Source organism: Miniopterus schreibersii, assembly GCF_964146895.1.
Source record: "Miniopterus schreibersii genome assembly, chromosome: 19".
Lineage (NCBI taxonomy): Eukaryota > Metazoa > Chordata > Mammalia > Chiroptera > Miniopteridae > Miniopterus > Miniopterus schreibersii.
Window position 1 is genome coordinate 23,782,543 of NC_138119.1, and position 25,447 is coordinate 23,807,989.

General features: G+C 34.9%; 1 protein-coding gene across 2 annotated transcripts; it reads left to right on the forward strand.

Moving 5' to 3' along the window:
- Positions 1 to 23,952, forward strand: ODR4 (odr-4 GPCR localization factor homolog). 2 transcript variants are annotated; one of them, XR_013997713.1, is made up of 15 exons: positions 1 to 118; positions 2,932 to 3,052; positions 5,064 to 5,198; positions 8,638 to 8,733; positions 10,552 to 10,658; positions 11,693 to 11,729; positions 12,484 to 12,624; positions 13,387 to 13,482; positions 14,227 to 14,292; positions 15,232 to 15,360; positions 16,217 to 16,305; positions 18,301 to 18,488; positions 19,307 to 19,417; positions 20,572 to 20,766; positions 20,931 to 23,952. XR_013997713.1 is itself a non-coding variant. In XM_081121399.1 (14 exons), exons 2-14 carry the CDS (start codon positions 2,954 to 2,956, stop codon positions 20,637 to 20,639), a joined length of 1,362 nt encoding a protein of 453 aa, XP_080977525.1. In that variant the 5' UTR covers positions 1 to 118; positions 2,932 to 2,953; the 3' UTR covers positions 20,640 to 20,859. The 2 variants fall into 2 exon arrangements, 1 of the variants encoding a protein (XP_080977525.1); XM_081121399.1 differs by lacking the exon at positions 20,931 to 23,952 and having other exon boundaries at positions 20,572 to 20,859.
- Positions 23,953 to 25,447: the final 1,495 nt, after the last annotated feature.

Consider the following 25,447-nt stretch of genomic DNA (forward strand, 5'->3'; position numbering starts at 1 on the left):
TTTCTGATGAATTCATCGGCCCCGGGAGCCGCAGGGGAGTCTGGCCCCCGGAGGCTGGTGCTCGAACCCTGAACTCTCGTCTCCTGCGGACTGACAGGTTTGTCGGCCACGCGGACAGGTGAGTCAGCCTCGGGTGCGTGGAGGTGGTGCGTGTGCGCCTGGGCTCAGAGAGCTTTCTTTTAGGGAAAAAAGGAACAGACTGTAGGAAACATATGGGCGGACACTGCGGCGCGGCACACTCGGAGGCGAGTACGACAGACCGTGTTGGGAACGGCTGTGTAGCTGCCGTGTGTGTGTGTGTGTGTGTGTGTGTGCGAGGAGGAGTTTGAGTGTAACCTTTGTTTTATGTTTTCAGGTAAACGTTGCAGAAAATGTGACCTGACGTTTATATATTTTTTTAAATGGAAGGACTTCTGTTGTAACAGAAGTTTATAAACATTCTTAAAAACCTCTTCTCACTCCGCCACCATAAGAGAACTGCTTGTTTCCAGTTCGGAACTGAATCTGAAAATTATTTCATGTGTGATTGCTCTCCTAAAATAATCTATTAAGTTCTCTATTGAAAATAAAGCATTGCTAATTTTGCTCACCCTGCGATTCCCCCCAGTAGCAGGCGTTTTGCAAATATCAGTAAGGAACTTGAGGTTGATTTTTTTTTTTTTTTACACCCTTGAAATATTTTACGTAAGCACTTTGAATTAAGGTGCGGGTATGTGCAGTACTGTACTATGCCCTAGGTCCACAATGTTATCATATCATTGATCTGCCATTTGGAAAATGCAGATATTTTGTACATGAACTCACAGGATCCTGAAGTTAGATAGGTTTTCGGACCTGCTAGGATCCAAATTTTTTATTTTGTAGACTAGATCGTCAGAGTGCAGGGAGGTTGAGTTGTCTCAAGTCAACCTGCTTTCCTTCTGGCCCAGTGTTTGGACAACTTGTAAAGCTTCTGCTGACACAACATTTCAGAAGTAATTGAACTGTGTAAGGCAAGGCCTGCCGTTTTAGTAGAGTCCTTTGTAAAGTATCGTTGGCTACATGTAAAAGTTTTAAAGGAGCACTGAACAAAAATATCTAACATTCAACCAGATTTTATGACCCAATACATTTTCATATTCCTCTTACATTATTTCTTACTCATTAACATGGCTAGTAGGTGACACTTTGGCAGAAATAAGATTAGAAAGTTACATACCATAATTTTGGAGTCACTGTCACTGCTCTTTCTTGCAAGAATGAGGAATTATTAGTTCAGAAGGGAAGGAGTAGAATAGCAAGATGAAGTAGAGGAATGTTTAATGCACAGAAATGCATACCTTAAGGCACTATAAAAAGTCAAAAGCCCTTAACTTTATTGAGGCATTAATGATTTAGACAATTCTAGACTTAATCTAAACAGAAATGGTGTGCAAACTCAGCTTATTTGTACGGTTGTCAGAAAAGAAGTAGGAAGAAATTTAATGCATTTTGAGACAAAACTGAACAGGCTCTTTAAAAATAACAATAACAACAACAATAAAACCCAGCATCCAGTAGGACATTACAAAATGGAACCAATTCTCAGGGCTTTGGTTTTAGAGAATGCAAAATCATTGTGACTGGCAGTTTACTGGTGTCAGATACGCCACCCCAGCACATCTCTAGTTGCCTTCGCTTTGTTGTACTGACTCAGATTAAAATTTTTTATACAAAGAACTCAAATGACTATTATCTCTATTCAAAATGCTGCAACTGTGTTCCTGCAGTCTTTTATATCTATTTTATAACATTTTTGAATATCATCTCTTCACATTTTTATTTCCCACACTGAATGCAAACTCTTTGAGATCATCATTCATTACTGCCTAGCTCTTTTAGTCAGCATTTTTGGTTTTTAGCTACAGAAAATCAAATCAAATAATCCAGTAAGAGGAATACACTGGTTCTCATCCACAGTCCAGGGCTACCCTTAATAATGGTTTAGTAGAGAGACTGGGTATGATTCCTCAGTATGAGCATAGTATTTAAGGGCATGAACTCTAGAACCAGACTGAGTTTAAATCCCGCTTTTGCCACTTACCAGCTCTGTCATTTGGGCAAGTTAAATTACCTTTCTTTGTTTCAGTAGAAGCTATACAAATGTTTGTTACTATTGCATTGCCATTTATCTGCTTCAATAACTCTTATTGGGCTATGAGTTACTCAAGAGCAGAGATCAAGTATTACCTTCGTAACATCCCACCTGGCACAGTTTCTAGCACGTGGTAGTTCTTCATAGTGTGCTTAGATTCTTTCTACCTCTCAGTGAGCAAATCAAATATTACCATCTTTGCCCTGGCCAGGTGGCTCAGCTGGAACGTCATCTCATGCACAAAAAGCTTGCTCGTTTGATTCCCAGTCAGGGCACATACCTAGGTTGCAGGTTCTGTCCCCAGTTGTGACACTCATAGGAGACAACCAATCAGTGTTTCTCTCCCACATCGATGTTTCTGTCTCCCCCCCTTTCCTCTCTCTCTAACAATCAAAATATATCCTCAGGTGAGGATTAAAAAAAATTATCATCTTTCCTGTTTGAGAAATGAGCACACTGGGGCTCAGCAATAGATTATCAAAGATAACACAACTAAGGAATAGTAAATCTGAAATAAGGAATCAGGTGTGTTGACTACTAATTTAGTGTCCTCTCTCATATCCCAGGTATGGAATTAAGTTTCATCCCTCATATCAACTCTGGTTGATTAGTAGTCAGTTACCGTAGCACTGCACTGAGAATTCAGGAGCTACATTTGAACTTTGCAAATAAGAACACCCTGTTTAATAAGCAATCACTGCAAGGCATGAGGTAATATTGAGGTAGTACCACTTCTCTCTATATACTTCCCCCATGAGGAAAACATTGCAAGTTATATTTTTCCCCTAAAAATACTATGTTTTTTTCTTGTAATTTAGGAGATTGAATTAGTTCTCAGTAATGGGGAGAACCTACATTGTAGAAGAGACTGTTGGCCAGTATCTTTCAAACCTCAATCTCCAAGGAAAGTCTTTGGTCTCCGGTCTTTTAATAGGACAGGTATGTATCGTTTACTTTGTTTTATACTCCCTTCTAATCTTTATTCATTCCTGGTTGTTCAGTTCTTTATAGAAGTAGCTTTTGACAGTTTTATTCCCATTCTAGTTAGTCTTATCGCAGACTTGTAACAACAGTGGTCCTATATTTTGTCACATAGTGTAGTACCTGTCTTACTGATATTTTTAAATGTTGATTCAGTGGAGAGAAATCTGAAAATTAGATATATTCTATGTGCCTCATAGAGTTAAACCTTAAAAAATCAACACAAAATGGAATAGCAATTTGGACAGTTACTTTAGAAAGCATAAGCACCAACTGATTTATTATAATTGAAGGAAGACTGTGTTAATAAGCAAGGAGGACTGGTCAGCAATACAAAGCAACAATAACAACAACAAAAAGAGAGTTACATAGACAAACTGCCTCTTTCCATCTAAACGCTATTTAGGGGAAAGTGCACTGTGGCCAAAGGACCTGAGTTTGAGGCCTATTAGCAATAAAGCTCTATTGTGACAGTTTTCTTTCTGGATATTTTATCATGATGTCTTAGAATATTCAAATTGCTTAATTAACTTTGCTTGTTCTGATTCTGTTCACATTCCCATGAGTCCTCTAGTCATACCTTCATGGTAACATCTGATTCTTAACTTGTAAGACAGAGGGCAGACCCTGCACTGTTCACCCAGGTAGTATCATCCTATGAAGCCCCTCATTAGATAGCCAGCCTACCTCTCTTGGCAACAATCTGGACTACTTTTTTATTCAGGATACTTAATATCTAATACAGGGCTTTTTTTGCTAGGAACTTTTTATTTAAGGTTTTTACTTCCCATTATTTTTTTAAAAAATTTAAGGGAAGAATTGTTTTAGAGAAAGATGGGATCAGTAAAATAAAAGGTCAGTGAGAAATACCCTCTTCCAAACTTGCCTTACCGCACCTAGACTGTTTCTCACAAATAAGTCTCCCAACTAGGACGTTCCTTGCGGTCTTGCTTCATGCTGCCTTTTCATTCCATCCACTATTCTACATGTTTCTGCTTCCTCTTTATTCTAGGGTTCATCACTCTCTCCTTCCCCTCAGGCTTGTCTGTTTCATCCTTCTAGGGTCATTTTCTTTTCAAAGTCATAGATTTTATGAGAAGGAAGAGCTTTCTTAATCAGCACCTACCTTTTCCTGTGTACATAACTTTTTATTCCTGCAAATCACTTCTGTAGAAATAATTTCTCTTTCTTTATTTTCTAGTCCAAGATGACACTAATGATGGGAATTGCAGGTCGTGCCCGAGGATGACAACATCCTAACTTGTATTACCAGCCTTATTTTTACTTTCTTTATGGGAAACTTCCACTGCGGTAACACTGAGCTATTAAATGTTCCCTGAGTTTATCTTTGGACTTCCCACCTTGGATTACCATTTAACTGCTACTAAAACTGAGTAACATAAATCTGATATCACTTCAGTTATGCGTCCCATTGTTTTTCTGTGGACACACGTGCAAGTTCCCCATTTTTGTCATTTCTTTTTGTTGTTGTTTGTTCTTTTTTCTTCTTTTTAAGTTTCTGTTGACATACAGTATTTGTCATTTTGCTGAAAGTAAGATGCATAAGGTCATTTGTTGCTTTATTTTACTGAATCACCCAATCTCAAGTTATATAGAAAATAAGTATAATAACTAGAAAAATTGACCAAGCTCATTTATTATTTTTTGATTTAAATGTATTTCATTCACCCGTCCAGTAAGCTATTTTTAGTGACTACTATGTGATTCACATTTGGATGTCCAAATAAATAAGAGGCTGATGTTAAATATACTAAAAGATGACATGTGAGGGAAGTATTAGAAGGATATTTATGAAAATCAATTTCTCTATAGATTCCATTATAATATAGGTATAACAATTATATTGTTTTAAGCTGTTATAAATTTTACTCAGTTTTTGCATATCATAAGAGCTTTACATTCCTCTGTCAGATATCATTCTAATAAGTTTTTCTAATTTGTTTTTAAGTGTTCTCCACAAAAGGATTATGTGCTTCTTGCCACTAGAACACCACCCAAAGAGGAAAAAAATGAGAACCTCAAACATCCCGAAGATAAGTTGGATAACTTGGATGAAGAATGGGCCACAGAGCATGCTAACCAGGTCATCATAGTTTTCTCCTTGTATAGCTGAGTTTGTGTTTATTGACTGACAAAATAAAAGCACTTCATCCTCAGATTACCAGACTAGGATTTCAGAGTGCTCATTCTTTTTTATTTAAATATGTTTTTAGTGATTTTAGAGAGAGGAAGGGAGAGGGAGACATAGAGAAACATCTACTGGCTGCCTCCTGCATGCCCCCCACTGGGGATCGAGCTGCAACCCTGGCATGTGCCCTGACAGGAAATCGAACAGGAGACCTCTTGGTGCATGGGATGATGCTCAGCCAGCTGAGCCACACCGGCCAGGGTGGAGTACTCATTCTTAAGTTTTCACAACTTGCATTTTCTTACTTGAAGTTAAGTAACCTACCCAAAATTACAGAATAAGTAGTGGAACTGGGATTTGAACCTAGGCAGTCTGACTTTTTGATCTTATATGCTATGCTTTTCCATTGTTAATTTTTATCTGTTGTATTTTTTAACCTATCTCCTACTGTGGTCATTTAGCAGATTTTTATTTATTTTTTTTACTTTAAAATAATACTAGTTTTTGATAATATAGTTTCTGGTCAGATTGTTTTAAAGACTTAGTCTAGGCACTGAGGCAATAAAACGATGGTTAAATTTAAAAAATATATACCCTCAGAATTTATGTTTTAACCAAAGCAAAAGACGTTACCCAAACCAGTTATAAGAGAAATGAGATGTAAATGGAAAAGTGTTGCAGGAATATAGAGAGGGTAATGACTAAACACCTGCCGGTGGCTGGATTCAGACAACTTCATCGAAGGCTGGGAACTTGAAGATGAATAGGACTTTGCCAGTAGAAGTCAGGGAACAAATTGAATGCCTAAAGGAAGGTGTGGGTAAATGACCTGAAGGCATGGAAGTTAAAGATGTGTTAGGAGAGTAGCAAGCAACTGGGTGTAATTGAAACACAGGGTATATAAAAGAATATAGTTAGACATAAGACTATAAGGGGCCAGTTAGGGATGGCTTTGGAGTCCCATCCTAAGAAATGAGGAGTTTGTATGGTAGACTTCCAGCGCTCCCTATTTTGAGGAGTTAATATTGATCTGTCAGTAATTTAGAAAATAATTTTAATGCCTTGGTACAGTGTAAATGGAGAGTAGAGAGACTGGAAACAGAAGAGAAAACGTATAGTTATAGCAATAGTCCAAAAAAGGATGATGTGAGTCTAAGCAAGGCTCAGCTTCATAAGGAACAGAGTTTATGTCTGTTGTTTATGGCTATATCCTCAGTGGCAATCACAGTATTTTCATGGCGTATAAAGAAAACTCCAAAATATTGAATAAATGAATGCATGAATAAACTAAAGCAGTGAGCTAAATCTTTATTGTGAAAACATTTAAGAGAAAGAGCTGATATCAAGATGTTTAGTGACCAAGTAGATTGGGAGTGGAGAGATATTGTGAAAGAGTAGCTAAAGATAACTAAGATTTTTAGCCTGGGTTTCTAGGAAGATGGTGCTGCTATTACATGGGCAGGAAACAGATTTGAGGATGGGCAAGGAAATGATGTTTAAATCAATTAAAACTAGATGTTGAATGGATTATATCATCTAATAGAGAATGTTAGAGTAAGATAAAAGTAAAATTATTTCCTTCTCCAATGAACTTTAAATCTTTTAAACACATACATGTTTATTGGTGTCTGTGTGTATATGTTTGTGAAGGGGGGAGGGTAGGTATGTAGTTATAAAAAAAAGTCCAAGAAATATTGAATACCATCTTCTAACAAAAATAAAAAAATATTTTAAACTTATATTTCCAAAGGGCTTAGTGTATGTATATATGTATGTATGTTTATTTATGTAGCTTATGTATGTATATAGAGAGATGTATTTTATATACAGTATACAAATATGTATGTATATAGAGATGTAGAAACATAAAACTTAAATAGCAAAATAGATTCACACTTTTTGCGTTTAGGAAGAAATGGTTAATTTTATGTTGGTGATTTTGAAGATATGCAGGTGCCCCATGCTAAATATGAAAATTTTATTCTTTATATGTCAAGCTTGTGTTATTATAATAAGTAGAATTTATGGAATCAGAGGGAGCCACTGGCAGATACTACACCATTATATTAGGGATTATATTATGGTATCTGAATTTCTGAAGACTTAATTTTGTCATCAGTTTGTTCATGTATTAACTACACAAAAGGTAACCAAAGCACTCCTATCTCTGAGTATAGATGGTAGAAAGAAATCCATGTGGCATTAAGAAGTAGCCACAATCTTGTGAAGAGAAATCATAGATATTACGGAAGACAAAACTGGTAGTATGCATCACTTAAAAATATGCATAACTTCTTAAATTAGGAATCCACCTCAAGAGACTTATCCTAAACAAACAATCCATTGAACACAGAAAGACTTGCTAGGATTTTTAACCAGTATTATTTTAGAGTAAAGAAAAATTACAAATGACATAAAGCTAAATTATATTAATAAATAGATTTTAAAAACTGAGGTAAACCTAAACAATAGGAAACAATGGATTTTCAAGTCAGACTCTCTCTGTTCAAATTCCAGGCTCTCGTATTCTGCTAAATACTATAGGGATACAAACATAGTAAAGCATTATTTCTTCCCTTAAGAACCTCCCAGATCAACTAGTAAGGCACCCAAAGCATAAGAAAAAGTCCACCCAGGCTGAGGGAGCAGCCCGAGTAAAGTATAGAGTTAGAAAGCCTAGTCATATGTATGGAGAACAGCAAGAAGTTTTTGACCAGTATTTTACTATTTCAGAGAAAGTAATGTCAAATGAGGGAGGCTCTGAATATCAGATTAGCCAGATTTTAGAGTCTGAAATAGCAATCTAAAGCAAAATTGATACTTTACTTAGCGGATAACAGAAGCCATTAAAAAAATCTTAGGAGATATTTCAGTCTTGGATTTCATGAGAAACGGGCTTATTTATGTGCTGATGGGTTTCATTATTAAATGGTTTTATTTAGCCCTGCCAGGTGTGGCTCAGCGGTTGAGCGTCAACCTGGGATCCAGGTGATCAGGGTTCGATTCCTGGTCAGGGCACTTGCCCGGGTTGCGGGCTCGATCAATGACTCTCTCATCATTGTTTCTCTCTCTCTCTCTCCCTCTCCTTTCCTTTCTCTGAAATCAATAAAGATATATTTTAGAAAAAAATGTTTTAAATGGTTTTATTTATAAGGCAATTTTAGAGTAAAAGTTCAGGATACTCTAAGAAGATTGTATACATAATGACACCCCATTCATCTTTATTATCATCCATTTCTCACTATTTTAACCAGTTTTTTATAGCTCCTACCTCCATGCTATGCATATAGTTGGTATTCAGTAGGTATTTGCTGATCTAATAGCTTCTCAAACACAAAGGATTGCATATAATCCCAAATGTTTATACTAGCTAATACTGTATTTCTATTTTTAGGTATCCAGAATGCTACCTGGTGGACTCTTAGTTCTTGGAGTATTTATTATTACAACATTAGAAATGGGAAATGATTTTCAAAACACCCTGCGCAGAGTAAGTCTGAAATAGAAAAAGTCTTAATATGATCAAAGTTATATCTTATTTTAATTGGTTATACATATATACAGTCATCCTAGTCATATTTAGATTATTGTTCCATAATTCTTTATGCTGAGATTATGTTGAAACACCTTTTCCACCCATTTGCATGGTATCTTGTGTGTGATAAAACAAGTTATTTAACTGTTTTTGTCATGCAATAGCAGTATTAATTTAGTTCCGAGTGATTGCTATTATGTGAAATAGGTTTTGCGATGCTTCACCTGTTCAGTTCTCTCAGTATCTTAAGAGTAAATCATAAAGTAACAATAATCAGATATGTATTCTTTATTGCTGGACAGAGTATCATGAATCCCGTCTTTTGTTTTATTCCTACATCAGTGAATTGGGTAATATAGTCTAGATGTAAATACTAAGGTTTGCAAGCTATTTCCCCTTAAAGGCTAAAGCAAACTCTGCAGCAGCTTTCATCTCTCTTTGTACTCAAGAGCCAAATGAGCCTTTAAAAAGTTATTGAGACCCCATAATCTGCAAAGTGCAGAATTCCCCCAAAACTTTTTCTAGTAAAAAAATATGCAGCTAAGAATTTCAGATGCTATAGATTCTTCCAGTTTTATAACCTTACCTATCAGATGTCCCACCCTCAAACCTTTGATATTTGTATCTAAGGGAGTAAAGGAAGCAAATGGAGATATATCCTTCCCCTGGCAAGTTACTCAACCTTCTGCCATCTTTTCCATTTTGAATAAATGTGTATCACACAGTTACTCAATCTCATTAGCATTTTGGAATATAATCTAAACCTTTATGTATTAATAACATTGGTTGTGCATCCTTTTGTGGTTGGCACTGGATTGAATGGGGTGAATGTGGGCTCAGTGCTAGAGAGAATCAGTCAGGTCCTCTTTCCTTTTGCTTTTGTATCTCTTTTCCTAAGAAGCATAAGAGACTTTAGAAATGCTGTATTTCAGAAATTATGGAGTTTGAATGATCTGATTTTGTTTCCATTAGCGAGCATTGAGGGACACTATAAGAAAGAATTTCATAAAACTTGCCATTGCCAATGTCTCCCGTAAGGTCATTCATTGTTAAGAACTTTGTTTGTTATATCACATAATACTGTCTTTGAAGAAATTTCTTTTGATGTCATTATGAAGAAAGTTGTGCCTTTTCTAATCAATTGTTATCAGCTTTATGGACCATGTGAATCATTAGGCAACATTAGGTTTCTCTGTTCACATTATTGTTAGAAAGCACACTCTTGTTAGAAAGCCAAATTTATGACTCCTCTCCCTATGTCAAGTATGCACTTTTATAATTCTTATTTCTGACATAAATGTATGTCACTATTTCTGATTTTTTTTCATTTTAAACTTATGTTACTACTATATTTTATGTGTCCTTATATATTGCTTTAAATCTTTTGTGACATTTAAATAAGAAACACCAAATGGGTGACATGCTCATTTTTATATAGTTTAAAAATAATTTGTCATTTCTCACTCTAATTAAAATAAAGTCTTTATTCTGTATTTCACTTAAATGTTAGTTGCTCCAAAATAATTTTTCATGTCCAGTTGATTCTTAATGACGGTGGATTTTATTTTTCTATTTAAAAATCAATTGTTGCATGAATGAACCCAAATGGTTAATAATCAGTTTCACTCTTTCTTTTGAAGACAATTTAATGATAGAATTGTGGAATTTTAAAGCTAGATGGGTACTTAGGGACATTATAATTGTGTTTTTTTTCTGTACTCACTTTTCTTTCATTTTGCATTCAATTGGTGTGTGTGTTTTCCTCTATTTCAGCTAGTATTTGCTGTGGAAAAATCTATGAATAAAAAGAGACTGTGGAATTTCACAGAGGAGGAAGTCTCAGAGCGAGTGACACTTCACATTTGCTCTTCTACAAAAAAGTATCTTTTATTTAGGTGTTTATGTTTTAAAAGTATGATACCAAAATAATGTTCCTGCAAATGTTTTCCCCCAAACATTTATTTAAATCATTATTTAAAAAAATAGACATAGTTTGTAATTTTTTTCTTTAAGTAACACACAATTAGGACTGCTAATAATAATAATAGTAATAGTGGTTGTTCATCATGTCTCTGGTTTGCAAAGAGTTTGACAGAGGCGGCTAGTACTGGGGATTGGGAACTATTTACCAGCTGTCTACCCCTGTATGCTGAAGCACAATAGACCCCCAACTGACAACTTAGGCAAAGTAGTGCTTTTATTATATTAAATTTTCACCTCCAAGTGCTATTGATAAAATGTTCAATTCAAAGCACAGGTGCACTGAGCTGGGCAGTTAGGACATCCAAGAAATTGTTGTGTCTTTAGCCAAGATCAAATGACACTAACATCCAGTTAAAGGGCCTCCTTAGCTTCTGTCCTCTACATCTTGCCAGGGCAAGAGTGCTTCCCAAGCAAGAGACAGCCTCACGAAGGGAGTGAAGCAATGCAAGGGCCCAATGAATCGGGATTTGAAAAAGACAGAATTAAAAAAGTGATCATTCCTGCAGAAGCTGGGCTTTTAACTTCTTTGGATACTGAATGAGAAAGTCTCATGTACAGGCGCCTTGACCCAATAAAGATTCTCAGGCTTGACTCCATCCAAAACACCACACCTTTTTCTCATACAGAGTGTGTATTTGAGGAAATTTTCGCAAGTGCTTTTATTCTAATCATTGTGATTAGCAGGATTTAGAAGCTGTAGGACATAGTTTAAAGCACCACAACTATAATCAGAGCAATTTATACATGTATATATATATATTTGTACAAACATATACATTGATATGCATATATATCTTTAAATGTGTAAAGTGGTATGATCTTATAAAAACTCTTGGATGCTTATACTTTATTTTGTTTTTATTTTTCGATGTTTTCTTTGATTATCAAGAATTACTTCATTTTGGGTCATTTTTATCCTTAATTAGTAAAGAATATTTTGTCGAACTTATGATATCCATGATCCAAAGGTAAGAAAAATTGCTCTTTAAAGATTTTTCTGTGTTGCAAACTATTTTAAAAATAAAATTCAATTCTTTATTTAGTTTTAAAATTTTTCAGTGCTGACCCTCCTATTGATGTCCACAACTACCTATAGTTCTTGATTTTGAAATATCAGTTTCATTACTGACAAGGAAAATCTGTTTCTTTCTTAATTGTTAACATATTTTTATTAAACTGCCCATTCTTTGTTTATGTGTTAGTATCATACTTGAGAGGCTGTGGTAAAAGTATGTGGGCTTTTGGTAGCTATAGTGCCTAATAAGCAAGCTACTTGTACTTAGCAGAATCCAAACTAACATTTTACTAAAGTGTTTAAAAGCAATGTAAAAAGGTAACTTGTAGAATTCTGTTAGCACGGATGGGACAGAAAGGAGAACATGTGGCACCTAGTAGTCACTCAGTGGTTACTTGCTTCACATCAGGAGCTTCAGAATTGACATTGTTGAAACTACAGTTGAGAACAAGAGGTCTTGTCTGAATTCTAAACAGGGACCATCTGATCCTTTTCAGCCAACTGCTGGGGGAGGAAGTTGCTAAGTTCAGTATTCTGAAGATTGCTAAACTTAAATGCATGCTTTATTTTTATATAGTTTTAATCTAATTGCCCTTTGATGAAAGAATTTCGCCAAATGTGTCAGTTATCAGGTGTACGGGTTAGGTTTTACATATTATGACCTATATCTCATGTTTTATGTTTTTTCCCCTCCCTCCCTGCTAAAGACTTCAGCAAAACCAGCAGACTGGAAGTATCAAAATGGACTGTCAACTTCATGGCTTTCTTTGGAGTGTACAGTTCATATTAATATTCACATCCCACTGTCTACTACTTCTGTCAGCTATACTCTGGAGAAAAATACAAAGGTATCAGGGTAAAACAAACTTTCTGCAGTTATTGCTGAATAGATAATCTGCTTTTATTCTGGTTGTATGCCATTCATTTTATAATCCTCAAAATTGCATCTAATTATAATGATATTACTAGAGGTAGCTAATGTATTACCCCAGATTACAAATTTAGAGGTGGGACAATGTCATAATACTAACGTATTCAGCATGATAGGTGCTCCATAAATATTTGTTAATTAACATAATTGTGTACATTATAAAATATAGTTATGTAAGAAGATATACTGTTTGGTCTTTTTGCTTTCTCTTTGGTCTTGTTTTGTTCCCTTTTCAGTTCTTTTAAAAATTTTCTGTATCCTTCTTTTGTTTATATCTCATTTCTCCTGTTGAAGGAGGCAATTGAAGGTGGCTTATTTTTTCCTGTTTAATACTGCTTTATATATTTGAGGCTCTTTCTCTTTTCTCACATTTTTAAAAGATAATGGAAATTATTGAATTTATTTGACTGTGGTTGTGTAGTTATTAAGCCTCCTAAGTCTGTGATATGAATGGTAGTTTGGGATAAAGATTAGAAAAACTGTTATTAAATATGAGTAAGGTGCCAAAAATTGGGGATATACTTTTTGTTGTTGTTTATGAGACTGAGTTTAAATACCACATTACTGATACTTAGAGATTTTTACTACTTCAGTGTATTAAGTGGAAAAAGTTGAGTCTAGGGAGTTTATTTGAGATGGCATCATTTCTGAAAGATATCCATGTTGTGTTTCTCATAAGAATGGACTTGCACGCTGGGCCAAGCAAATAGAAAATGGTGTTTATTTGATAAATGGACAAGTTAAAGCTGAAGATGGTGACCTACTAGAAGGACAGGTGAGTTAAGAGAAAATCATCTTATGAAATTTTGTTAAGGGAAAATAAAAGATGACTTATCCGTAGTTCTTAAGTCCTTTCCTTCATGAAAACAGTTTTCATCTACTTCTTTTTTCTAAGGTCTTTTAAAGTAAAGGGCAGATGTTTTTCTTAGAAAATGATGGGAGATTATTTCTGAAATAATCAGAATCCTGCTCTGATAGCAGTTTGAAGACAAGTTTCACCATTTTAAAGTGGGATCTATATGGGCTCCTAAAGTAGCTGTGATCTGAAGAGAAACTTTAGTGATCTCTCCTTTCAGAGCAAGGATCAGTGAACTTTATGTAAAAAAACCAATGGTAAATATTTTGAACTTTGAGGGGCCATTTGGCCTCTGCTGCAGCTGTTCAGCTCTGATGATGTAGCATGAAAGCAGCCACAGATAATATGTAAATGAATGATGTTGGGGTATGCCAGTAAAAATTTATTTATAAAGACTGGTGGTAGTCTGGATTTGACCTACAGACCATAATTTGCCAATCCTTGCTTTAGAGGAATAAAAGTAGGGAACTAATGGTTTTTATCAATATACATTGATTGCTATAGAATACACAAAGTAACACGTTTATAGAAAAAACTAAAATAAAACAAATAATAAGACTTTTTTCCTTTAAGTTACTTAGTAAGTGTAGGAGAGTTTCTAAGTCATCTTTTAATCATCCACTCTAATCTCAAGAATTTAGTTTTTTAACTTTTTTTTTCCAGAAAAAATCTAGAGGAAATGCTCAAGCAAGTAGCCATTCTTTTGATGTCAGAGTGTTAACGCAGTTGGTAAATATTTAAAAATCCTACTTATCTAAAATATGTTATTTCTAAGAATAATGTTTCGATGCTTTCCTTGTTTTGGCACTTACTAAAATGATAAGGTTAAAAATGTCTGTAAAATACGTCAGAACCAAGCATGAACTAACACTTTTTAGATTAGAGAAGAATGGGACTGTAAGGTGAACATAACTGCTTATAACCACTGATACCATTTCTGGTGGCAGGCATAGCTGACTTGCTTTTTTATTTTATTTTATTTTATTTTTTTGGTGGAGCATATAGCATTAACTTCAGTCTATGAAAATTATGAGTTGAAAGCATATAAATAAATGTCTATACATTGCTTGTAATTTTACCATATTTATCACATCCTGCTGTGTATTCCAGTTATTTCTGTGCAAATCTTATATTGCATGCTGTATGGCTCCTATTAGATCAGGTCTTCTTTATACATCTTTTCATCATAATACTTACCTGAGTAACCTGCAGATAACATACAGGATGTCCTGCAAAAATGTGTACACACTTTGAATGATTATAAAGTCAGTGTTTATTAACACACAGTTCATACAGTTCATTTTCAAAATTAAGTAAGTTATCAGCTATTAAAGTTGTATACATTTTTTTGGGACACCCTATATAATTTAGGGAATGTAATGATTGAATATTGGTACTTTGGATGGTTATGTCAGTAAGAAAAAATTTATAGTTGTGTTTAATTTCAGAATATATTCAGTATACTCAGCAAATAACATATAACTTATGAGAAATATGAAAGCCTTTTAATAATTTATGGAGAATATTTCACTTAGTTCAGTCAAAAATTTCTTCTCGCTTTATGAAATGGCTTCCATAATGTTTAAATATTTCATATAGTTATTAATGTAGTTTATATAGTTAATAGAATGTTGGCTATGAGAACTTAAAGTGATTTTTGTCTTTGAGCTTCTGAATTCAGATCACAGATCCACAGCCACCGTCCAGATTTGCAGCGGCTCTATAAACCTTAAGGGGGCTGTGAAATGCAGAGCGTATATTCACAGCAATAAACCCAAAGTTAAAGACGCTGTGCAGGTAAAAGGAATAACCGGTACATGAAAAACAGATACATGTTAACATAACTATTCACAAATCCTAAAATTTTTTTTCTTTCAGTCTCCGATTTCATAATAGTTAATTTAATTTTAACTAATAAAGGCCCAATCAGTTGGGCAGTAGTCACAAGATTTTCGTATGTAGAACATCCATTTTATGCCTTTTCAAAAAATTGATTTTAGAGGCAGAGAGAGAGAAAGAGAGAAAGAGAAACATTGATTTGTTGTTATACATTCATTGGTTGATTCTTGTATGTGCCCTGACCTGGGATTGAATCCATAACCTTGGCATTTTGGTTTGATGCTCTAACCAACTGAGCTACCCGGCCAGGGCTCATTTTAAGCCTTTTTTAAAATGATGATTATACAAGTACATTAAGTACTTCATAGTTGTAACTTATTAGTACATTGGAAATATTTCTTCTAAGGGAAATTGAGCTTTTTAAATAATGGGAAAAGTATTCATTGGAAGAATTATTAGGTGTAGTAGTCTACAATCTGTATAATTCACAAATTTAAAAAGGATGATTAACACTTTTGTCATAGTTATATATTTCCTACTTCAGAACACTAGGAGCATCTGTTTAGATACAAAATTTTATTTATTTATTTGGTTTTAATTTATTTAGATGAGGTAGGCAAATTTGCTTTTAAACTATTAATGTTGTTAATAAGCATATGAAGTGGACATTTTAAAAGGAATGATGTATCATTTATTTTAGTGAACATGACTATACAGGGAATCCAGTTATGTGAAGGATTTTTGGTAATAAAATAATGCTAATATAAAGCAACAGATTTTATTTCTTATTGTAATTTGTCTTATTTTTCCATAGGCAGTGAAGAGAGATATATTGAATACAGTTGCTGATCGTTGTGAAATACTCTTTGAGGATCTGATTTTGAATGAAATTCCAGAAAAAAAAGTTATGAGTATAAAATTAAGTACTTTTTTTGGCATGTGTTCAATTGATAGGACGTCAGGATATAATAGATATGTCATCTTTCATAACTACCTATATCTGTCTTTAATAACAATATGTCATCTTTTACTTTTCTTATTGAATGACCAGCAGATGCTCTGCTGTGGGAATATTCCTAAAGGACTCCTCTTTAGAATACTTTTTTTAAGAAGTATCTTTTTAAAAAGGTCTCCCCTCCCATTTTTAACCTCAGACCAACTGGAAAACTTGGTCTTATTTAAATGCTAAATGGCTAACTTAACATTTTAATTTGAAAATTATAAGAGCTTTTCATTTTATAACGAGTAATTAAAACTCATTGCAACCAGTTCTTTAACATTTGATTTATAGTAAGCATACTTACCTCTTTTTTTAGGCAAAGCAAGAATGAATGCAGTTTGAAATAGTTTTTAAGTTTTGCATGCCAATTACATAAACACATTATAGCCATCATTGAAAGCTTTGAGCTTAACCTGTTTCAAGAAATTGTGGCCGCAAATAAAATAATATATTCCTAATATCAGTGTGTGGACAATGCGCGTGCTACAGTACAAATTGCAGGAACATAACTTTACAGATAGAGGGCAGTCTGGTCAAAGAGTAAAATTGCTCTTCCAGTTCTCGTATGAAAACAAGATAATAAGCAGAAGATGGCAGGAAGACGTAATTTAAGTCAGGGCACTTATGCAGACAGACACCCTTCGCCTTCTGTTTGGAGTTGTATAAAACTACCACTTGTTTCTTGGCAAAGAAATAGGTTACTATTAGAGTGAGCCCTACTTTTCTACTTGGTCTGTACATTGGTAGATTTAAAAATCTTACCCATTACTGAAAGAGGCCATTCTTTACACAAAACCTTCATCTTTGTTGGTAGTTCATTAGAATCATTGTGTAGAACCAAACAATAATTGTGTGTATGTAGACCAGTGATGATGCTAGAAATTGGGGGAAATCTATTTTACTTTGTGAGTTGTCAAGGAAGAGCAGAAGCATAGTTAATTCTTCACTGTTTATTTAGATCCAGATTGTTTTTTCAAAAAAATTACTTAACTCTATTTATGACAATATGTAGCACTAATTGTTGCCCCAGAAATACTAATTCTAATTTAGTGCATGTAGTATGTCTACTTATTAGATATTCATTAAACATTTGTTCTGTTCAAGGCAATGTGATAGATACAAATCAGTGACCAGTCTCCTTTCCTCAAGAAGCATATAATCTGATTTGAAAGATAGAATGTGGATGCATTATTAATTACCCAAGGCATGTAATAAAATCCTAAGAGTAACTAAGAACTTAGTCAAGATTAATGGTCAGAGGCATAAATATCAGCAATATGAATGAGGCAAAGGGAAAATGAAACGAAAGCAAGATGGAATTGGTAGTGAGGTTAGTATGTAAAACATGACTGGATGTCCTACACATGTTTGATGTGGGGGCTACTAGCATCCCATAGAGGACGTGAGTGGTGACATTGCTTTGTACATACATGTACAAAAATGCATGCTGTCATATTCTATACACTCGATATAGATGGGCCACTAATTTGGCTCCAGACTGGCATGAAGAGGGGAAAATTGTTTATAAAATTTAGTACTTGTAAAGTTAAACAAGAAAAACAACAGCTCCGGAGACCAGGGACGAAATTCTCTTGTGGGTATTTTATAGGAGAGTGGCTAATACAAGAATATATAATCAACAGCATCCTCATATTGAGGGTAGTGATCAGCTTATTTCATAGATGTCTCATTTAGGTCCTGTGCAGGGGCCAGGGGTATTGAGGTAAAGCAGGAGTCAGTAAGAGCAATTTTGTGCCAGGTCAATCAGAAAATGAAAGCAACTTTTAGGTTTTATTTCTAGTACATGATGCTTTCACCTTATTTTAGGTTTTATTTCTGTTGGTATGTGATACCAGTGACACACCTATCTAAATATTGGTAATGTTTCTTCTCCTTTTAGATTCTGAAAAAGAGTTTCACATCCTTCCTCACCGAGTTTTTGTCCCCATTCCGGGATCCACAGTAATGTTATGTGATTATAAATTTGGCGATGAGTCAGCTGAAGAAATCAGAGACCATTTTATAGAGATGTTAGATCAGAGGATTCAAATAGAAGATTTGGAAATTGCAGAGGAAATAAACACAGGTAATTCTATGATGTTATTTAAGAACCTGATTAGACTACTGCTAAGATTTCCTGTAATACTTTCAACAATAAAGATAAATTAGAAGAAAAAAAAAGCCATAAAAAGTAGAGTTCAAATATTTAAGTTTAAAAATTGAAGTTGATTGCTGTATAGTTAAACTTGTTATAAGTATCTAGCTTTCTTTTCTAAGTACTTAGTGTTATTTGTTTGGTTATTATTTAATTATTTCTGTTCTGTAATATATTTGCCAAGTAGTTGCTATGTTTAAAATACATGTTTGCCAAGTAAATATCTTAAAATAACATAGTTTTAAATGACTTAAGGGATGAAGAACAATTTGTTTGTCAAAATGACTCACTTAAGGTGAGGGATAACTATGGCTTTAAAATTACTTAGATGCATTAGTCATCTCCTAGTAGATATTAACTTAATAATTCAGACGTACTTTATCCACAGTATCAGCTAAAATTTGGAGACACACCTTTAAAATCTGATGAAACTTCCCAGGTTTTATATTCCATCTGTAAAACAAGATAATGTGCTTGTCTCTCTTAACAGTTTTTTAAAGGTCAAATATATTACCATATTTTGCTTGCATATTTCAAATTTCAGGTTAGATCAAGAATCAGAAAACTTTTCTGTATGGGTCCAAATTACTATTTTAGGCTTTGTGGACACGTGAAGTCTGGCCCATGTGCTGCAAGTTTGGCCCATGGGCTGCAGTTTGCTGGTCCTATCTTTATTATTAATACCTAATTATTTGAAATTATTAAATGCCAAAACCACCGTAGGATTCATGATTCTTATCCTTTTGCAGCTTTTCTGAGCTCCTCTATGAATACTGAAGCTTCATTGGACAACACACATGATGACCAACCAAAAGAACCAATCAAAACTACAGTAGTAATGAAAATTCAACAAAACATGGGTATTTTATTTCTTTTATAACATTGAAAAAGATGGTATTTTGGGTTTCAGTTTTCTTGTTGCTTTAAAGTTATTGTGTTTTATTTTACTTAAAAGTGCTAGATTAAGCCAGTATTTATTGAGAATTGTGGAAAGTGCTGGGCCCTGGAGATGGAAAGATTTACAAATGATGCATTATCCCAAGTGCCCTCAAAGATGACACTTCCTACTAATTTTTTTCTTGTTTTTAGAAGAAAAGCAGCATGTTGAGTTTTGGGAATCGACTAGTATAGTAGGGCCAGTATTTTCCAAACTGGTGTTCCCAGGAGTGCCATTGCAGTTTTTGATATCTGTTCTAATTAAAAAAAGTCAAATTTGAGTCTGAAAATTTATAATGCACTTCAGTATTTTAAAGGTTCCACGATAGTGTGGCAGTCACTGTCATGCTTTTCAGACTTATTGATCAAAGAACATGTACAGTCTTGTTTTGTGGAAAGTATTAAGATTTTTGACTGAGAGCCAGAAGTTTTAGTTGTTCTTCTTGTCACTTATTAGATAAACTTAAGTTAATTACGTAAATTCTTTGTGTGTGTGTGTGTATGTCTGGGATTCTCTGGTCCGTTTTGTTTTGTTTGAACTTACTAATCACTGTGGGGGGTGGGAGGTATGAGTTACCAACGTAGAGTTACTAATTCTTAGATTTTAGAATGGTGGAATCTGAGTTTCTGTAGTTTTCAGTAGCTCTGCAAATGACTGCATTTTAATGATTGAGAACCACTGCACACTGGAGCTGTCTTTTTGGTTTAAGCCAAGAAGCATGAGACCACTGGAATGTCAATGTAAATTGATAGAACCCTTTAAAAGTATGTGTTAGTTTCTCTTACACGTGTGTGAGTGCGTACATGTGTATCTTTTGTTGTTTAAGTTTCATTAAGGTGGTGAAATACGTGATTATCAGACTAACCTTTGCAATCTACTTTTTTTTCAACTTATTGCTGTATTTTCCTCTAAGACTTTGTCGGCTTTTAGGACATGTCTATATGCATGTAAGAATATGTGTTTGTATGTGTGCTATTGTTTAGGCCCATCAGTTACCTACATTTCAGAGGCTAGAATCAGCAAAGCCCTTCTTTTGCTCATCCCATTTCCATTTGTTTTGTGTTTGTTTCCTTGTAGGTATGATTGCAGCATTTGCAGTTGCAGTCCTTGCTGCGGGTATCTCCTTTCACTACTTCAGTGATTAGGGTGAGGCACAAAGAGCTTGCTGATCATCCAGAAAATACTGACCAACAATTATGAATAATAAAGATGCAAGCAAGACATCTGCATTTAAGACAACAGCAGCCAGACCTGCTGCCAAACTCCTATTAGGTGTGTTTCTGTAAAATGAAATCACCAGCTGCCTTGTTTATTAGCCCTGCTTCTATTGGCTCAGGCTTCCAAAAATAAAGTTATTTATCTAGATGGAAGCTTTGTGTAACAAATCATTATTATTTATTTTTTTAAATGTTCAAAATGATGGTTTATTTTCACAGATTTTAGTCCTCTTGATCTGGATCACATATTCATCAGGACATTGAAAATTTGAATAGTCAGGGTTGGCTGAATATCTTAGTGATAGAACAACAGGAGAAAGTTCTACAAAGTGGGGCAACAACCTATTGGGTAAGTTCATACTGTAGGACCTTTCTAATGTATACCTAGTTCCAAAATACTGATCAAGTTCTGATCAAGGTGTAGGAAACCTTTCCAGATCTGAATCAGTAAGGGTTGCCAGAAATCATGTGCTTTCTCATGTTTGCATATCATAATTGTTTTACTCTATTAAATAAAACTTTTCTTCCAGCAGCACATTAGACTAGGTACTGCAAAACAGCTAGATCCTGAATAAAAATATACCTTTGAATGCATTAATAGGCTCAAGGAAAGTAGGGGAGATCTCCAAGGACCATACCTTTATTTTTCTTTTCCCACAAAAATGAACACATTTTGAATTGGAAATCGTGGATATTGTGTTAAGCATACAGGTGGACTATGGTTGCTCAGATGGCAGATACCAATTTTAGCACTGCCTTATGCAGTTTGCCTCAGACCACAAACAAGGGGATTAAGCTGAATCTGAGACTCTAGCCAGCACAGTTGAAGCTGCCCTCGTCTTGAAGTTCCCTACAACTCCTGACAGAAGCAAGAAATAGGCCAGAGATTCTCATAGATTAAGATAAAGCAATGTCATTTCATGACTAGAGATCACCAGGCACAAGCTGAAACTAGCTAGCATGAGAAAGAACCTGTAGAAATAACCAGCTTTGGATTAAATTCTCCAAGGTCTCATCACCAACATACATGAAGGATGGAACCACAGGCAGATATGCAAAATAAAGAAGTGGAACTGCTAGAAATGAGAAATGTTACTTGAAATTAAAAAAACCCTAAGACTTTGAATATCGTATTAGACTAAGCTGAAAAGACAGTGGATAAACTGAAAGCTAAAGCTAAAGAAATGACCCCGTGCACAGCAAGGAGAAATGAGCTGCTGGAAGATCTAAATACTAAGGTATCGAGGGAAGAATTATAGAGACTGAAGTACCAGGGGGAGAGAATGGAGGAGTGGCAATATTTGAAGAAATAACTTTCCACATTTGTCGGAAAACATGAATTCATAAATTCAGGAAGCCCAGTCTGTCCCAAGCATATATAGGTAAAATTCATGACTCAGCCCAATGTAATGTAACTGCTGGATAACCAACCCAAGGTTTTGAAAGCAATCAAAGGGGGGGAAAAGATCAATGAAGGCGAGAGAAATACTGAGTAGGCTTTATGGCAGCGACGTACCCGAAAGATGGTAAAATATGCCTTCAAAATTTTGAGACAAACTAACCAACTTAGGCTTTGTACCAAGCAAGACAAACTGAAAAAAAAACATGCTCCACTGAAAAACAGATTTTACTGTCAACAGACCTTCATTAAAGAAACTGCAAAGAGATGATCTTCAGGAAGGGAGAGGGTTCCAAAAGGATGCTCTGACGCTGAAGAATTAGCGAGTAAATGAAATGACAAACACGTAAATCAAGTGTTTTTTATAGGAAACAAATGTAATGAAAGATGTGTTTATAAGAAGTAAAGTTGTAAACAAATGTAAAAACATTTTATGCAACAATGTTTCCTTTTAAAATAGGATATAATTGAAAAACTGGACAATGGCTTATAAGATGAGAGGAGAGTGATTAGAATTAAAGTGTTCTGAGGTGCTTTTATTATTCAGAAAATGGGTAAGATTGTTTAACTTTAAAATTATATTAAGTATGTATAATAAAATCTCAAGTATTACTGCTAAAGAATAGGTATGGGATGAATCATTCTGGAAGAAAGGAAGTTTAAAATACAGAATAAATCAATAACTCAGTACAAAAGGAAAAATTATGGGTGGGAGAAGGGACAAATTTAGATAATAGTAAGAAGTAAACTAATTAAATATGAATAGACTAAAGTAAACCAACAAGTTGATTTTTTAAAATCCTGCTATAGGCTGGATTTAAAAACAAAACATTACGCAAATAGCAAAAGAAAATACGTGTAGCTTTAGTGATGCTAAATCAGAATTAGACTTTATTATGTAAAAGCATGGAGAAGGCTACTAAATAACAGGAAAAGGATCAGTTCACTAGGAATATGTAACAATTTTAAATTTGTATATCCTTTATAAAATGACCTCAAAAAGTATGAACTATAGGGCTAAATCAAATTGAACAGTAGTCGGAGATTTCAGCAGCTCTCAATTATTGATAAATCAAGCAGACTAAAAAAGTTTGTGAATACAGATTTGAATAATTTTCAATATTGGTTCAATGAACATATTTAGAATAATCAACAGAGAATATTCTTAATCATTGTACATTAGCAAAAATTGATCATGTCCTAGGCATAAAGGAAGTCAGTCAGTTTCACGTTAGTATTAAACGGATAATCAGAAATAAGTTAGAGGTCAGTAATAAAGGCTGATTCTTAAAAATCATACCTTTACAGGTTCAATAAAACTTTATAGATGAAAGAAAAACACACACTTAGAATCTACATACGACATTTGGGCCAAGTGTGTGACACAGCAGGAACAGCACCGAGGGACACGGTTTTCAGTGCTTAAGGGGAAAGGCTAAATGTGTAACTAAAAGAAGGAAAGGAACAGAATAAACAGTGTGGGAGCAAGGAGATACAGGAAATGCAAGAAATGAATGCATTGGAAAACAGAATCATGATGCCTAAGTTGGTATCATCACAAAATAAAATTGGCATAATTTGGACAAGAAGAAAACAAGACAAGTAAACAACATGATTGAAAAAGTTCTGTAGATACAATAAAGGGACTACCAGGAGCTGATGTTTACTGCCGGTGTGACCTTGGCCAAGTTACTTAACCCCCCGTGTTTCTGTTTCTCATCTGTAAAATGGAGATAATAATAGTATTTACTCATAGAATTGAACATTCATTTATTTTGTATATATAAATCACCTAGAACAGTGCCTGATATGCAGTAAGCATTCAATAAACGAGCAATTATTAAAAAAAAAAAAAAAGTATGGGTTTTGTCATTTTATTTAGCAGGGAGAATTACCTGAGAAATAAAGTGATAATTAAATCAAGTCTAAGAAGCCTACATGCAGTGTGATCCAATTTTTATAAAGCTTGAAAACACGCACATTTAGCCCTGGCCGGTGTGGCTCTGTGGTTACAGCGTCGGCCCATGCACTGAAGGGTCTTAGGTTCAATTCCTGAGGGCACATACTTGGGTTGCTGGTTAGATCGCAGCCCCAGTCGGGATGCATGTGGGAGGCAACCAATCAATGTGTCTCTCACATGGATGTTTTTCTCCTTTCTCTCCCTCCCTTCCTCCCTCCCTCCCTCCCTCCCTCCTTCCCTCCCTCCCTTCCTCCCTCTCTCTCTAAAAATCAGTGGGAAAATCCTCAGTTAAGGATTAACAAAAACCAAACAAAAAACGCACATTTAAACTATGTTAAATATGTATATAGGATGCCCTAGCTGGTTTTGCTCAGTGGTGAGGCGTTGGTCCTTGGACCAAAGGGTTCCGGGTTTGTTTCTGGCCAAGGACATGTACCTCAGTTGCAGGCTTGGCCCTGGTAGGGGTGCGAGCGGGAGGCAACTACTTGATGTGTCTCACATCGAAGTTTCTCTCCCACTCTCTCTGAAAAAGCAATGGAAAAAATATCCTTTGATAAGGATTCAAATTATATATATATATGAATTTAATATTTAATATATAAATACATATATTTGAGATAAAACTTTAAAAAATGACATAACATAAATTCAGGATTGTGGTTATAATTTGAAGGTGAGAATGATGACAGGAAGGCAAGAAGGAAAATGAAATAGATGAAACAATACTGGTGATGTTTCAGTTCTTGAGTTGAAATGGGTTTCTTGATGTTAATTTATTAATGTCATTACTGTATGTATTATTTTGGCTGTCTATTACTAACAAACCATTCCCAAACTTATTTGGCTTGAAACAACAACCATTTCTTTTTTCTCATAGTCCTGACTTGACAGGGATCAGTTGGGTGGGCCTTCTCCACATGATGTTGACTAGAGCTATAATTTTCTAGGAGCTTGATTGAGCTTGAAACATCTGAGATAGATTATTCACATGGTTGGCAACTGATGGTGACTGTCAACTGGAAACTCAGCTGACACCTCAGTTCTTCTCCAAGTTGCTTTGGGTTCTCCCTATCATGATGCCCAGGATCCAAGAAGTAGCATCCTAAGTACGAGTATTCCAAGGAGGGAAACATAGAAACTGTCCTTTGAGACCTTGTCCTGAAAGTCTCAGAACATCTTTTCCTCTACATTGTATTGGTCAAAATAACCTACAAGACCAGCATGGATTTAAGGGAAAGGGGGAAAAGAACCTTACCCCCTCAATGGGCATACAGATACAAGAAGAAAAGGGGTTGAGAGCAGCCATATTTGGAGATTAGTTAATGTACTCTCTAACCATAACAATTTACATTCCTGATGTGGAAAGTGGACTCACCA

What these genes read in the sequence shown, in the direction of transcription:
- ODR4 (XM_081121399.1), top strand. Translation starts at nt 2,954, where the DNA reads ATGGGGAGAACCTACATTGTAGAAGAGACTGTTGGCCAGTATCTTTCA. An exon ending in GTGACCTACTAGAAGGACAG is followed by an intron (nt 13,483 to 14,226) that starts GTGAGTTAAGAG and finishes TTTTTTTTCCAG; the next exon opens with AAAAAATCTAGAGGAAATGC. An exon ending in GAAAATTCAACAAAACATGG is followed by an intron (nt 19,418 to 20,571) that starts GTATTTTATTTC and finishes GTTTCCTTGTAG; the next exon opens with GTATGATTGCAGCATTTGCA.